General features: G+C 34.0%; 1 protein-coding gene across 4 annotated transcripts in view; it reads left to right on the forward strand.

The window, feature by feature from the left end:
- Positions 1 to 16,319, forward strand: part of RYR2 (ryanodine receptor 2) — a 379,393-nt gene that overhangs the window by 324,748 nt on the left and 38,326 nt on the right. For all 4 annotated transcript variants that reach the window (XM_058020341.1, XM_058020342.1, XM_058020343.1 and 1 more), the window contains 5 exons: positions 268 to 291; positions 6,294 to 6,393; positions 7,285 to 7,364; positions 9,285 to 9,361; positions 10,737 to 10,810. In XM_058020341.1, the coding sequence (XP_057876324.1) occupies positions 268 to 291; positions 6,294 to 6,393; positions 7,285 to 7,364; positions 9,285 to 9,361; positions 10,737 to 10,810 (355 nt within the window). The remainder of the gene's footprint in view (positions 1 to 267; positions 292 to 6,293; positions 6,394 to 7,284; positions 7,365 to 9,284; positions 9,362 to 10,736; positions 10,811 to 16,319) is intronic.

Below are 16,319 nucleotides of genomic sequence, written 5' to 3' on the forward strand. Positions count from 1 at the left end.
TCTATCAGTAAGAAATTTGTTAGTGCTCCTTACCTAAATTGTAATGGGTTCTTTGTTTAGCATTCAATTTTTTGTCTTGAGAGAAGATCCTACTCATCTGTTTCTCTGTATTATTTTTCTTGTAGCTGTGAAACTTATGTTTAAATAATGTATTTATATGTTCAAAAGACAATTTTGTTTATGTATTTGGTCAGTCACCTACAGAAAAAAAATTTGGACTTCTTTTTCTTATTACTATTTCGCTTCTTGTCCTTGCCCTTCCTTAAGGTGACAGGATCACAACGCAGCAAGGTAAAACAAAAAAAAAAATATGTGTGTATTTGTCTGGGTCTAATTTTGTGACTTTTCAGGCCCAACATCTTGGATAAGTTCAACTAAAGGGTCTTGATATAATTTTTAACATTTCAGTTTCAGCATGACATCTCTACCAAACCCTTTTTGTGCACAAGCTCTTTAAAGATTTCAGGAATTATTTATGCAGAATATGCCGTGTAAAATTGTGATACTGTTTTGGGGAAAACAGAATGTTGTTTTGCTTGTTCATGTTGTTTTGCTGTTCATGCCTTTTGTGCATCAGTTATGTTTCTGGGTTTAACTTAATTTGAATTAGTAAAGCAACTTATGTGGTTATTAAGGGAAAGTAGTTGAACTTTTCTTCTGTATCTTAGCAGAGATGTGTTTCTGATGTAGTGGTAGAATTCTGTTTCCAATATTTGTCACAGAGAGAGCATCAATCATAGTCCATGTCTGATTTAGATCCTTTGGAACTGAGTTCTCAGCCTTCAGCATTATAGTATTTGACAGAAACTCCTTAGATACTCCTTACCTTAAATGATTCATACTTCTTCTATGTTTTTTCTAAGAACATAGAGGCAATAGCTCTGAAACTTCATTGTTAATTGTTTTATTGGCTCTGTTTCTTGCTCAGCCCTTTTGTGTGTTATCAAGAAAGCCTCACCATTTGTTTCTGAAAGGTGTCCCATGGCTATGTAGCTGACTATTTGCCTGCTTCATGCAGATCAAAGTCTCAGTTCCCACTGTTGACTCAGGCCACTTGTTGGTGGTGCTGCAAGGCTGATATTCTGGGAGAAGGTATGGTGTGTGGAGTAGCTAGTTTTTGGTTCTGAGAGGGTTAAATACAGTTATTTGTTCTGTGGTTAATGACAGCTAGAGTAAGTAAAGATTATTTGCTTGAGATTTGAAATGCACAGATTTAGCTAATGGCCTGACTTCAGTCAGTAACTTCAAGTTTCATTTCCTATGGCAATTGTAACCTTCTCCATGGAAAGAAGCAAGGAGATTTTGGTATTTTGTTTGCTAGCCTTCTATTAACATTGACATCACAAAAGAAAGAGGTTCCCCGGCATCTGTGGGGAGAGATGATGTATTTCAGGATCAACTTTACTCTTACACCTCCAAAAATTTGCACAGGTCTGTTCCATATGGCTTCATATGATAAAGGCATTATTCTCGAAGATGAATGTGCTCACAAAAATTTATTTAAAAGGTATTGTAATTATTTTGAACAAAGTGCATATCAAAAACCCAAAGGAAATATATAAGGAATCTAATAATATAATTTCTTCTTTTTTCATTCCAACAATTCAGCTATTCAAATACTACATATCTATCACTCTGCTTACCTCGTTATCACTAAATCTTATATGCTCCATAACATTTTTTTTCTTGCTGACTGTGAAGTATTTTAAAAGAGAACAAAAGCACAACAAGAAATAACCCTTGCTTTCTTCATACATGGCATCAATCAGTTGTGCAGATGTGAAAGTGTACATACCAGATGCGTGTGTCTTTGTTTGTGTATTTGTGTGTTTCTTTCTGTCTGGTAATCAAACATCAATGTTGAAGGCAGTTCTTTTATTCTATCCTGTGTATCCATGTGAAAAGTGTGACTGTTCAGTTTGTTTGGGGATAAAAGTCTATCGCTCCTCTAGACTTTAAAAATGTGTGGTGTTTGAAGTCTTGGATTCTTTTGCATTCAGAGCAAGAGAGATATTTGGGCAAGCTTGGAATGTGATAAAAATGCCAAGTGTCTTTTATTGACAATTCTGTTGCTCATATCTCATGCAGGGTAGTCTTATTTTTGTACAATTAATTTAAATTGGGTTAATAGTGTGAACGGTAGATGTGACAACAATGTTCTCTGTATGTCAGTATGTTCCTGTCAACATTTACCTGCTAGTATTTGCTTTGAGTTATTACAGATGTCTTTGCCCCGTCCCCTTTGTCTCAAAGTTAACTTTTTGTCTTATTGAACAGATGCTCAATTGAGCAACCTGTAAAGTTGGTGTCACTGTCTCCTTTGATTCCATCTGATAAGAAATTCTTTTAAATCTAACTGTTTCACTAGCTAAATGCAAATAATTTTCTGCATTTGAGTCACTCCTACATATTAATGTGCACTAAATACTTGTAGGATGGGAACTCAAAGAAGGAATCAAAATTTAGCTCTTATTTTTAAACTCATTTGTATTAAATTGATTCAAATTGACTCTTCACAGGAAGAAAAGAAATGGAGGAAATAGAGCTTCCTATGTCAGTTCTTTTCATTCCTGTTACTGGTAGCAACTTTTTTAGTAGACTTCTTTACTCACAAATTTTTTGACAAAATGATACATTGTGCTGTCACTTTCCTCAGACAAAAATTTTCATGTTTCTTTTCATACAAATAATGCAACCTCATAGAGGTACAGCCCTTTGAAGGTGGTTACCTGTATCTCCTACTATCACAAATCCTGAATAAACCACTGAGTGTCCATATACAACATATTTACAAAAAGTAACTATTTATTCTGTTAATTAAGATCAGACTCCATATTCAATTTATCCGTTCTAAGAAGGTAAACATTCAAATAACTATGCAAAAAGTGTTTTTCATCAGTTTTCTCTACATGTAATGGATTGTATGGAACCTAATATATGGTTTTACTCCTACACTACAGAATACGTTATTTATTAATACAATAGTTTGGGTTGGAAATGACCTTTAAAGGTCCTTGAGTCCAAACCCCTCACAACAAGTGGTGATACTTCAATGATGAACTCCAAAAGAGGGATTTAGAAAAAAAGAATATTTTTTTATAGAGCAGAAACCAACATATATTGAACTTAAAGGATTGAAATGTTTATAAATATGTATCTATAAAAAGGTACAGAAGTATTATGCATGAGTACTTGATATTTTAATTACATAGCTTATACTTATGCATGCCTGAAATTGAAATGAACAGATGTTTTGACAGTGTAAGTCCTGCCTAATAGGATTTGTTTTCTAGACTAAGCAGAAGTCTTGAAAAAATATGAAGACAATTCAAAGGCGAAGCATTCATCTTCTAATAGCTGAGTTGAAAGCAATTTCTGTTCTTTACATATTTTCTTAAGCTTAATTTCATGATTTCATATTAAAAAGAAAAAAAGCTCTGTAGAAGTAGGATCTTATGCCAGTGGTCTGTATTTTGGAGCTTAGTGGTGGCAGCAAACAAACCTCTCCATATGTCCTAGCTCAAAGGGAGACTACAATAATCAGTCTCTGTATGAATTACAAGAAGGTTTAAGAATTTCAGTTGTCAGTTGAAGTTTCTCTTTAGTTTTAGCAAGTTTGTTGTCTACAAATTCAAATTAAAAATTGTGGTTTTGCCTGATTTATTTTGGCGTATGATTGCTCATAATGATTTAAACCCCAAAAACCTGAAAGAAGTAGAAAATATTTGGACCTCTACTTTCAAAGAATATGATTCAGATGTTTCCTTGGTTTGGTAGAATGCTGGAAAAAGTCTATAATATGAGACCACATGTATGTACATTTATAAGAGGTCAGCTTTTTCTTATATGAGTGGAAATCATCCAAGATGAAATAGATTTGTTCCTCATTGAGGATTGGGGTTTGGGGTGTGTTTCTTCTGTGTTTTTTTTGGTTGGTTGTTTTTTCTTTTTGTTTTTTGTTTTTTGTTTTGTTTTGGTTTTTTTTTTTTTGTTTTTTTTTTTTTTTTAATTCTGTTCAGTTATTTTAAATGTTCATTTAGTGAAGTATTTTTGCTATTGTTGTAATGGTTTGGTGAATGACAGAAAGCTCAAATCATTGGCTAATTACTTTGGTCGTTTCTTGACTTCAACTGGCAAGCAAGTGGATAAAGTGCAAAAATCTGAAACTGGTAGCACAGATAACAGTGTAAACAGTAAGCACATCTTAGAGAAATGGGGATTATCTTATTAATTTAGTATGCTTTGTAGGCAATGGGTGGCCCTCTTCATGTAAATTCTGCCATCACATATATATTTATATATATGTGTTGAGTTGGCAGGGAGAAAGCAACAGTGAAAATGCATTGTGAAGCCGAAGAAGGAACCATGATCTTTGTGGATTATCATCAAAGAATGGTTGCTTCTAAGAGAAATGCCTGTGGTGTTTTTGTTGGTGAATTGGTTTGGTGTTTGTTTTCTTTTTTGGTCTGTTTTGTTACTAATGTCCTACACATCTTGATTTCCATGGGAAATGCCACTTTTCTCATGCTAAGCTGTTTGGCAATGCCTCTTTCTACTGTTCTTCTATACTGCCATTGCAAGAAGTTAGTCTGTAGATTATGCAGATTCATCCTCACTGTAAGCATTCTTATAAATCTTTGATATTCTTATAAAAAATGTTGCACAATGAAAGTAGTATAGTTGATGTTAGGCTTGTGAATAGTAAATTTTGCAATGAAAGAAAGATGAAAAGGTGTTGGGTCTAAAACTAAAAGTATCTAGAAATAGGAAATAATTTTTAAGAAAAGAAAGTCTGATCAACTTTCAGAGGCTTCTGAAGCAAATGAAAATATTTTATTGTAGCCATACTGAACCTGTGATGTCATGATTTTCTGGTAGTTTGTGTGTATGTGGTGTGTGTGTGTGAGTGTATGTTTCTGTTTTGTTTTTGTTGAACTCCCAGGAAGAGGTTTAAACATGAAGGCAAAACTTTCAAACCCTAGCATGGCTAAATACAAAGCAACGCTGCCATTTTTTTTTCCTTTTTGTGCCTCCATCTAGATCCGTCACATAATTTAAAGCAAAAAGAAAGATACAATTTAACCACAGGAGAGCTAATAGTGTGAAAAAAAAAACCCTGATGAATTTTGTTTCCGCAGCACGATATTATCAAAGATTTAAGAAACAAATTTGCCAGCCTCGGCGAGAACTCTCTGGTAACAGCATAAATGTCTGTGTTGGTTTGCTTTTGAGTTAAAGGTTTCTTTTTCATTCATTTGAACATACTTCTCTTTTTTACCTCTTCTTTTTTAATTTATTACTCATATCCTCTATTTAGCAAGCCTTCATTTTTTAAACCTCTTCCATCTTCCAATGTATTTTTTCTGTAACTTGGATGGAAAGTTTATGGCAGCAAAGCTGTCATTCTGGCTACTTCTGCTGCAGCTGTTCCTGCTTCTAGGTCATACATGTTTTGGGCGTTGTGTTTTTGGACATGATACTAACTAATTGTGTCATGTTCCTTTTGAGTAAGCTTTTTACCACGCCATCTGATGGACTCACTGTCATAGGGCTCTATGCAACTTCCATTTTGCAACTTATACTGCTTAGTCATCCTCAATTCTCCAGCAAACTTCAATTAACCTGATGAAAGTTGAAACTCTTCTGGAATTAACTGTGCCTTTATGTTTGCTCTTTATGCTCGTTATGTTTTCAGTAGTAGTTTAAATTACAAAAAAAGAAACTTCACCATTGCTCAAGCAACGCCATGCAGTATTGTTTGTTGCCGCTAGAGAATACAAAATATAAAAGCACAGTGTATTCTATCAAATATTCTGTAAGTAGGGGGGCAATCTATATTGTAATATAATGATATGTTTTGAAAAAAATTCTGAGATGTTTCTTTTACTCTGGTATTCAGCAACAACTTACAACTCAAGAGTCACATACTGAGCAGTATGAAGTTATGGTCACACTATAGAAGATTATTAAGAGTATGAACTGTTGCACAAAAACACAGCACAAAAGTGCAAGTTTGATACATGCAGTATATATCATGAGCATGGGCTTTGAACTAACCTAATGATTCACAATTGAGATGACTCTTTCCAGATAAACTGCTAAAAGCATATCAAAGAAAAATACCAAGTGGAGATTATTACTTGAACCTGTTAATTATTTGTCCAATAGCCTTGTATGTATTAAAATGGTTCATGATGTTGCCATAGAGCCCATATACTAAGACAAAACCAAGAACCTTTGGAGGATTGATAATAACTCAAATCTCATGTTAAATGACTGGCATTTTTATTCAGGAAAAAGAAATGGAAAAGCAAAAACTTCTGTATCAACAAGCCAGACTGCATGATCGAGGTGCTGCTGAGATGGTTCTGCAGACAATCAGTGCAAGTAAAGGTAAGGTTTTGGTGTGTAGATTAAATTTTAAACCTTATTTCTAATGAACTTTGAAGAGATTTTATGTCTTATTGGGCACAACATGCATATGTTTGGCTCTAAGATTTGCTTTCAAAATTAACTTGAAATTTCAAAATTTTTGACAGCTAATCCAGAAAAGTATAATGAATGATTTTAATGAGATTATTGTTTCTCTTGTAGTTGTAATTAATGTTTCTAGTGCTAATTTTAAGGATATGTGAATTACTTCATAGCTTTAGCAGCACTGAATGACAAAATGGCCCTTAAATTCTGGAATGTGTACAGTTCTGAAGTAGGTGTGGACTTAAGTTCTTTTGTTATTTCCCATTCATCAAATAACTGCTTTATTGGTGTACTTTGATAAAACATTTCAAAAGTTTAAATGATGATTTTTTTTCCCCATAGAAACCATCTTATTCTAAGGTTTTATGCTTTCCTTGTTTTTCTTTTGTGATTTGTTTCCACAATAGTGATGTTTTAAAAACTCCTGATTATAAATTTTGTTTACTGTAATTAAATGCTTGGGTCACTGTCATTTTCTGAATAAACCAGAAGGAAACATCCAGATTTTCATGCAGAGGGGACATATTGGTAATTTTGAAAGCCAGCTTATCATTGTGAGCCCACCCTTAAATCAGCTGTTTGATGCTCTAGTGATTGAAACATGGTTTATATTCCCCGAACTTAGTTATTCCTGCCTTATATTTTGCTTCTTCTGTGTACTTTATATGCATTACACTATGTCTGTAGGCACTCATGAAGAAATTAAGGAAAAATAGGTCAGTTTTACAATTTATTTAATGGATAAAATAATAATAAAACATTATTATTTTTAATATGATCCAAAAATATATTTTATAATATTTTAAGGTGAGATGGGGCCAATGGTTGCAGCAACCCTAAAGCTAGGAATTGCAATCCTAAATGGAGGAAATTCTACTGTTCAGCAGGTAAGATACTTGTTTGTTCTACCTTTCTAGCCAGTATAGGTCTTTATACCATGGTCATTATTGCTGTAGTAGCACATTAGGTAGTGTCACTGTCACATACTGTTTATCCTCTTACTCTTGTTTGCAGAACAAAATCGTATACAAAATCGTACCTTGCTTGATGGGTATTTATTATTTGTTTACAAGGCTAAAAGATTTGTTTTGCACTTCAGTTGAAAGGCAGAAATTTTATGTTATATCATTTACTTCTGTAGGAATTCTTAGGGAAGGAAGGCTTTCGAGGGTGATTGTCATTGTCCTATAGCCTGAAGAGCAAAATTGCTGACCCCAGTCTTCACTAACTTCACAACTTCAGAAGTCCTTAGCTTATGCAATGAGACTCTTGCTGATAAAAGCAGAGAAAATCCTGAATAACTAATCCATTGTGAGATATTTGGTTCCCAGTGGACAAGTCTGATATGTTAAAAGAATCCTGCAGTGCTGTAGAGGCTGATATAGGGTATGTTCAGGGTTCTGTACTATCTGAAGATTCCTATGTTGAGAAGGGTGTATACCTGCCATTACTAAATTATTGCAGTATAGTTTAAAGAACACAGACAACTGGGAGCAATTAAGGTCCCAAGTGAAGCTGCTGAATGCAACCAAAATAATGTTCTTTTCAGGGGGTGTCATTGCTAGGAATTGACATGAAAGACTACAAGTAGTGTAGAAATTATTTGCTTGAGCCACTGCCAGTTCTTTGTGATGTCATGATATTAAATTGGAAAATCATAAAATTTCTAATCCTACAATCTGTTTTTAAAAATCATTTGATAAAGACTTAATGAATCAAAATGCAGGGAACAATTAGTATTTTTAGATTGGTAGGAATGCTACTACTCAAAATTACATTCTTAAAACATCAAAGCATCAATTGTACAGTTAGAATTCTTGTTTTTTTTAGTTCCCTCGTTTATACCTGTTTCTTCTGGTGTTATGCTCAACATTCCAATTTTCCTTTAGATCCTAAGATCAGCTTTTTAGTCTTCCTTGAGAATAATGGTATGGGTGGGGGGAGAGGAACAGTAGTGGTTTTTAAAAGTTATTATTATCATCCTCCTCTGGAGTTCTTTGCTTTGATTGGTATAATGTTGTTGATTGGGGTATTCTTTTTCTGTAATCTTGAGTCTACTTGGGTTAACACTGATATGTTTTGGTAACGCTGTCTGCCTACGTGCTGCCCATTTTGGAGGTTACTTATCATCCACTTTTCCTATTATTTTTGCAAAAATAGTTTTACTTCATTCACAACATGAATTCTTGTAGCTTTCCTATGAAGATTGACCTTTAGCCTTCTGGGTTTTCTTACAACGGAGAGCTCTGGTATCATCCTATCTTTTTGCTCAACAATGCATTGCATTCTAGAATCACAGTTCACTCAGTAAATTCTTGGTATCACAATCTGTTTTCAGATAGTTATTCCACATTATAATAAAGCTAAAAAAATTTAAAATATGCTCAAATTAATGCTAACGTATTATTGCAGCTAAAATAATTTAAAATAAACTGAGATTAAGAAAAACCTTTTCTGGTGTTGAAACAATAGTGTCAACATAAATTTTTAGCCTAGTAGTAGCAAAACTGCATTTGTATTAAACTCGAAATTCTTCTGGCTGTGTTGACTTTAGTTACTATCTTCATATTCCACGCTTTAGGAAGGCATAACCGAGATGTATGACCTTTTCTGTAAAGTACATAAGCATTAAATGTTGCTTTTGGTTTTGATATCTGTATTTTTCTCTTCGAGGGTCTTTAATATTAGAGATATTTCCAAACACCAACATCACTAATAGTATTGAATACATATAGTCTTAAGTTACCTAGGTTGTTATTATAATAGGTATATTAACTCTCTGTGTAAATTATTTGTGCTTGCTGCAGAAAATGCTTGACTACCTCAAGGATAAAAAGGATGTGGGGTTCTTTCAGAGCCTTGCTGGTCTTATGCAGTCCTGTAGGTAAGAAAGCACGAACTTGAAAAATTTATTATTTTGCATGGATGTTTTGTTCTATGGAATTTATAGTTCTGGAATGATCCTCTACATAGTCGTTGCAAACAGCACTAGGGGTTTATAAGGAGCTAGATTTGGGTTAAAGGACAGGATGATGCTCGTTGGGAAAAATATTGGTGATATGGATCTGCTTTGTAAGAAAGCTCTTTCCAAAAATATTTACAGAATTTGAGTCTACCTGAGATACGGCAGAAAACAACTCCAGAGTTAGGAGCATTCCTCAGAGGCAGATACTTAACTCTGGAGCCATCCAGTAGTCCTGCAGAGATCAGGTTAATGATCAATTATAAGTAAGCACAAAAGGTATTGGGAAACTCCGGGTTTGTTAGAATTAGTCATAAGACTTCTTAGAAGTCAGAAAAAGTAAAGAAAATATCTGATTTCATATTAAATTAATGAATTTTAATAAATTGAGGTGATACTATGACGTTTTTGTTCATTCAGGTTTATTTATTTATATTAATTCTATATATAAATGTATGTGTTTAAATGTTTTATACATAATTTCTAAGAATAAACTATATCAGTAAATGATGTATTAGTGAACATAAAACATAGGACTAAAAGGGGCTCCCTGGATCAGGTGATTCAGTCTTCTTATATCCAGGGTATCACATTTGTATTCTTTTTTCTTAATTATGTATTCTTTTTTCTTAATGCTGTCTGTGACCAAGTTTCATTTTGAAATCAGTGAGCAGTGAGGTTTCTTGCCAGCAGAGGTTCTGTCATAGTTCTGTGTTAATCTAACTTTTATAACCATTTTTGCTTATGAACAAAAGTTATCCCTGGCCAGCTGTCATGCAAAGCCCTGAAAGGCAGAATCTCACAGGTTCACAAATGAGATGTGTGAGGTATCGTCCTTCCTTGAATCTGGTTAGTTGAATACATATTCCCTTTTGGCAGCTTCAGTTTTTCAGAATGTGGAAGGAGAGAAACACTAAATGGAACTAATAATGACAGTTTCGTAATGGAGCTTGCTGCTTGGTATGAATTGGGCTATAATACAATAGTCAATAACTTGGCTTCCTTATAGCACCTAAAAAGGAGTATGTGTATCCTAAATGCATACATTCTCCTTTTTTTTGGTCAGTCATACAGAGCTGAATTCTGTGGTCACATTCAGGGCAAAAGCAGGTTCAGCCTGTTTAGCTGAGATTTGTAGTCTCCTAACAGACATATATCAAGCCACAGAGATGTATCTTTTTCAGACTAGTATGCTTGTAAACTTCAATGAAATCACACATCCTTTTTAACTTCCACAAAATTAAATATTGCGTTTATTTAGTTAATCACAGGACAAATGTAATTTTTCTCACCGCAGTGTCCTTGACCTAAATGCATTTGAACGTCAGAACAAAGCAGAAGGCCTTGGCATGGTGACTGAAGAGGGATCAGGTACTATTGATTCAACAGAAATTATCCATGACCTTTTTGAAGTTTTGCAGAATCAAGCTGAATTTGAAAGGACCCAGGGGAGGTTTAAGTTAGGCATAAGGAACAGGCTCTTCACCCAGAGAGTGCTTGGGCACTGGAGCAGGCTCTCCAGGGAAGGGGTCACAGCCCCAGCCTGGCAGAATTCAAGCAGTGTTTGTCTGGACAGTGCTCTCAGGCACATGGTGTGACTCTTAGGGTGTTCCATGTGGGGCTAGGATTTAGAATTTGAAGATGCTTATGGGTGTCTTCCAATTCAAGATAGTCTGTGATTCCATGAACCTTGTAAATATATATCTAGAGGCTGAAGCTAAAACAGGTTTCCTAAAAGTGATTTATGTTTAATTTACATATCTAAGCCAGTCCTTATCAAACAGTAAATCATTAGCATGTGTTGAGTTTCAAAATGATCTCAGAGGACTGTTTCTCATCATTTTGAAGAAGTGAAGACATTACATGTAAAATTGAAAACATATTCCAGTTACGAACACCAGTGTTTATGCATGTAAAACATTTCAAAAGTCCCCATCCAGTTTCAGCATAGAATGAAATTAAAAATTCCCACCTGATTTCTTGAACTGAAAACCACACCACTTACTTAAGCCATAAATTAAATATAAGAGGTTGATGGAAATCTATCTGCTCTTTGGGAAAAAGTCTGGGAAAAATTTTTCTTTGAATTTTTTTTTTCTATTTGTCATTGGGGAAATATTGCAAAATTTTCACTCTACTTTTGACTTTGAACCAATTTGGCTTTCTATCCTTGGTGTTGTTACTTTGCTTGTCAATTTCTTTCTTCTACTACTCCTTTACTGTGATTGTCTGAGTACATTAAGTTCATTCTTGCGTGCTTAATAGAGCTACCAAACCACATTTTCTTCCCTTATCTTCAGAATTTTTTACAGTGCATTTTTATGTTTAAATCCTACAGTGACCTAACCTTTTAACATGTTTTTATCCTAAAAGCAAGGTAAAAAAGCTTGACTGTATAATCCCTATTGCATTTGAGGAATCATAATTCATACCAGCAACACTGCATATCTCATTGTCCCTTGTGCCTGTAGGTCTTTTATGCGGCCTATTTCTTTAATATTCAACTGCTTAAATAATGATTTTTCACTAACTATTACATTTGCCTGAATGATTTCAAGGCCAGTCAAAAATTCTGCATCTCCAAAAGTGCTCTCACAGTTTAAATTTTAGATTAAATCTTTCTAGACTTATATGAGTGATAAAAAAGCAAACCTATGCAGATAAAATTTGGTTACAAGATGGTAAATTGAGTGCTGGTACAGCTATCTGGCATATAATTTTCAGCCATTACTCTCATGTTTTACTGAAGATTATTCTGCACAACCTTTTGTTCTTTTGGACAACATTTCTACTAGTACATAGCTAAACCTATTCAAAATGTTGGATTCTGAAATGGACTCTCAAGATATTGGCTCATTGGCTTATTCTTTTTACCTCTGCCTCTGTTTCTAGAAATTACTGTTTTTGCATGCAAATATAAATAAATCTTTAAATGCTGCATAATTGACTCTACTGATGTTAAGAGTATTTTTGTGCTTCCTCATTTGAGGGATTTTTTTTCATTTTCTGTTTATTTGATGTTTCTCTTTTAGTACAGAACTAATTTTGGCAAAACCAATACTAACTATATTTTGTATTTCCTAAAACAAATTCTCACCTTTTTTTCTTTTTTTTCCTGTTCTTTTTCTTTGAAATAATTGTCCTGTCCTCCCTTCCTCAGTCATCACCCATGAGCGTGGTAATTATTAAAAACAACTGCCTATTCCTTATTTTCCCTGCTCTTAGCTTTGTGTCAGTATTGTACAGCTCCTGAATATCACTAGATTTTTCCCTGTAATACTGCTAACCTAGAGTGATTTTTCTGTTAATATTACAATTTTTCATCCTAAAATTCTTGGTTTACACGTCCAAACTTCCCATTTTGGTCTTCCTCTCTTTCTCAGGATTTGCACAGTGACTGACACAGTAGATGTAAGAGCAACAAGCTTTTTTATACTTTTCTTTCCTGTTCTTTTTTTATTTGTTTTCATTTTAGTGAGCCCAATATTTGCAATGGATGAATGTTAAAAGGAAAAAATAGTAATATATACATACACAAAGCCTTGTGCTTTAGCCCTCCTGTAGCATTTTTGTTGTGTATTGAATGTGGCTTTATTGCTGCACTGGTTTGTGCAAGCACAGGAAATCAGTGGTGGATCCAGTGAGGATTTGAGGGTGGATAGTGAGGAGAGGACTTGCCACTGGCTAGGTTTATCTAATGCAGTCAGGAGTTGATACAAGAAAGAGGTGGTGCACTGCTCATTTAGAGGAAATCAATGCTGCTTACAGGTTTACTCTTCCTTATTCTGAAAGCTACTTGGTGTGTTATGGTTGCTATACCTCAAAATTTCCTTACTTCAAGTAAAGGAAGAGCTTTGTAGGAGCAGTTGCCATGAGATGTTCACCATGTGAAAAGAGAATTTAAAATACAAAATGTGTATACCAGTCAGCAGAAACAAAGAACTCCAACACAGCAGATGTCTTTTCATTAGCCAAATGTTAGGGAGGAGGATGATCTGGTGTTTTATTTGTTTTCTTAGTGGAAATTTTCTATTTGGCAACTTAAGAAAATTCAACACAATGATAAGGATAATATTTTTCATTTGTTTTCTTTGTTAGTGAGCAGTAGCAGTGTTAAAATACTGTAATCACTGCGTCAAAGATTACCTGGCACAAAGGGATAATATTTGCAAATACCATCTTTTCCTACATATTAATATCCAGCAACTGAAAATTCAAGGCAAAAGAAAACCAAATCCAACCAAAAAATACTGTATTTTTCCCTTTCAAAGTTACGTGATTGTTGATAATATGTTACCTTGAAATAGCAATATTCTTTTTTTAATATTATGAAGCACGCCTTTTTCAGTTAATTGAAAAGTAGTTTACATAAGAGCTGTAGAAGTACTGGTATTAATACCTGATAGCATTAAGAAAGCCAAGCCAGTGTGTCTGTGAGACGACTTCTGTAGTGAACAGTTTCAAAGTGTCCTAGCTTTTATAGGATATCTGAGCTCTTATGTCTGCCATCCTGTGAATTACCATCTGTAAATACTACAAAGGAAGTACCAAAGATGAGAAAGATTTTCGCACTGGTTTTTATTAGTTTTGGGTTTTTTGAGAATGATGCTTAGTCTATGAATATTTAATTAATCCTCAATTAAAAATAATTTTATTGATTCCCAAGGAAATTATGTGATATAACATGTGCATTTTAGCCTGTTTTTCATTTCATCTGAATTGGCTGCAGAAGCACATTCATGCGTAATTGTCATTGATTTTGCAACCTACAGCCCCAAATTATTATTCCCAAAGTAAAAGAAAAACTATTGAAATTTATGGGAATAAAGACAACCTTTCCTCATGTGCAGTTCTTGTTTCTGGTCCCATGCCAACATTAGCAATAGATAGAAAGCCCTTTATTGAGTCAACATGGATGTGAAATTTATTGCTCTATTCCAATTGTTTCTTTGTGCTGTCCACATCGTAAGTGCCTTGTCCTGATATTCCTCTGACTGGTACTACCTTCCCTTTCCAAACCCTGGAACCCCCACTGGTAACAACATTGATGGTTCTTTAGCAAATGTGTTTCTTACTTGTTTTTGTGGTGTACTCAATGTTGTTTCTTCTGTATGTATTTTGTTTTGATTGTTCTGTTTCCTTTTCCAAAAAGGGGGGTTCAAAATCAAAGACATGTAGAAATACTTACTATTTTGCAATGTTTTTTCATTTAACACTCATACTCCTTGCCATTTCACTGTGAGTCACAAAAATCTTGAAAGTGCAATGTTTTTCTCTTTTGGAGAGCATTGTTTTACTTCTATGAAGTATAAAACTTAAGATGTTTGTTAAGTTTACACTTAGATTATTTTACTTATTTTCCCCCTTTTTCAGGAAAGCTCTTTTTTAATGTTCAATTTTTAAATTTTTTATCATGTCTTTCCTTAATTTCTCTTTAAGTTCACAGAAGTCTTATTTTAATAAAATACAATTTTAGAATGAGATAGTAACTCTTAAAGGACTTTTATCAATCTGAGAGGTACATGTGATATAATAACTAGCTGTACTGTGGGTTTTCACATCAGGGCTATTTTCAGCCATTAATAATGTGGAACTAATAAATATGCTTTTGACCTTCACCAACCTTGTTACACTTAAAGTAGATGCTTAAATTCTATGTAGTCCACTGTAGCCTGTATTGAAGAGGTGTTTTCCACCTTCATAAAACTGTATTTGAATCAGTGTTTGCATTTAAAAGGGTACATAAATAACTTCAGAGAATTTCACTCACTGAGGAAACAAGTGTATTTCTTGCTTGAATTAGATTGTTGAGATGTCAAAGGCATTCACAATCCAGCCCAGTACTGTCTGGATCTTGTGATAAGAATAAATTCACTTGTTTTATTATGGGGCAGATTTGATCTTAACAGGAATCATAAAAAAGTCCTGTTCGTATTTGAAAGCTGTAAGTATTTTTTTATTTCTGTAATATGTACTATCAAACCCGTGTTTCTGAGTAGCGATAGAAGCCAGATTTTTTCCACTGGGGATTTAAAAATTAAAATCAAGAAAGAGGTAGAGAGTCATTGAACTTTGACACATGCACTTTCAATGAAAAAAACCCCCATGTATTTCATTTTTCATTGACTTTTATTTTTGTTTCCTACACATGATACGTCTGTTCCTTTATGTCACAAACACAAACTGCCAATTTTGCAAAAGCTGCAGGCTTAAAGCCTTTGTGTGTACAACCATACCATTTACCTACAGCATGAGCAATGGCAGCATTTTAACATCTGAGCAAATGTTTGCCGGAATATATCCAATATCAAACACAAATTAAAAATTAAAGAATGTTTTTTCATAACAACTTAAATAATTCTATATGTAGTGTGTATGTTTCTAAGTACATTCTTTGCAAATCTTTGTGTGAACTGGCATGAATTTGTGTGCACAGCAGCAAAAGTTGCTCTCCTGAATTTTATAGAAAGAATGGATCTCCGTTTCAGTTCTGTAGTTGCCGGCGAGGTACCACATGTAGTCAGCAAGTACAATCTGAAAATGAAAATTCCTGACCATACCAACATTGGTTCTTGTCTGATTTTGATCAGATGTAAAAATTGCAAAAATGAAAATGTAAATCTTAGTGTGGCCAGGTGGTTTGAGATGGGCTTTTTTTGCTTCATTTTAAAATAGGTAAAATGTTTTTGAAGTAACAGGCCTTTCAGCTTTTGTGCAATGATGTACCTAACACCTTCTGATTTTTAAGAATTTTGCCGTAACTTGTGTTCAAGTTGTGATTCATTTACAGTGGAGCTGATTATAAGATCCTTCCAGGTCCTTCCAATAATAAGAATGTAATTTATTTAGTAAAAATTCCTGAAGTCCAGTAATTGTACTA

Source organism: Melospiza georgiana, chromosome 3, assembly GCF_028018845.1.
Source record: "Melospiza georgiana isolate bMelGeo1 chromosome 3, bMelGeo1.pri, whole genome shotgun sequence".
Lineage (NCBI taxonomy): Eukaryota > Metazoa > Chordata > Aves > Passeriformes > Passerellidae > Melospiza > Melospiza georgiana.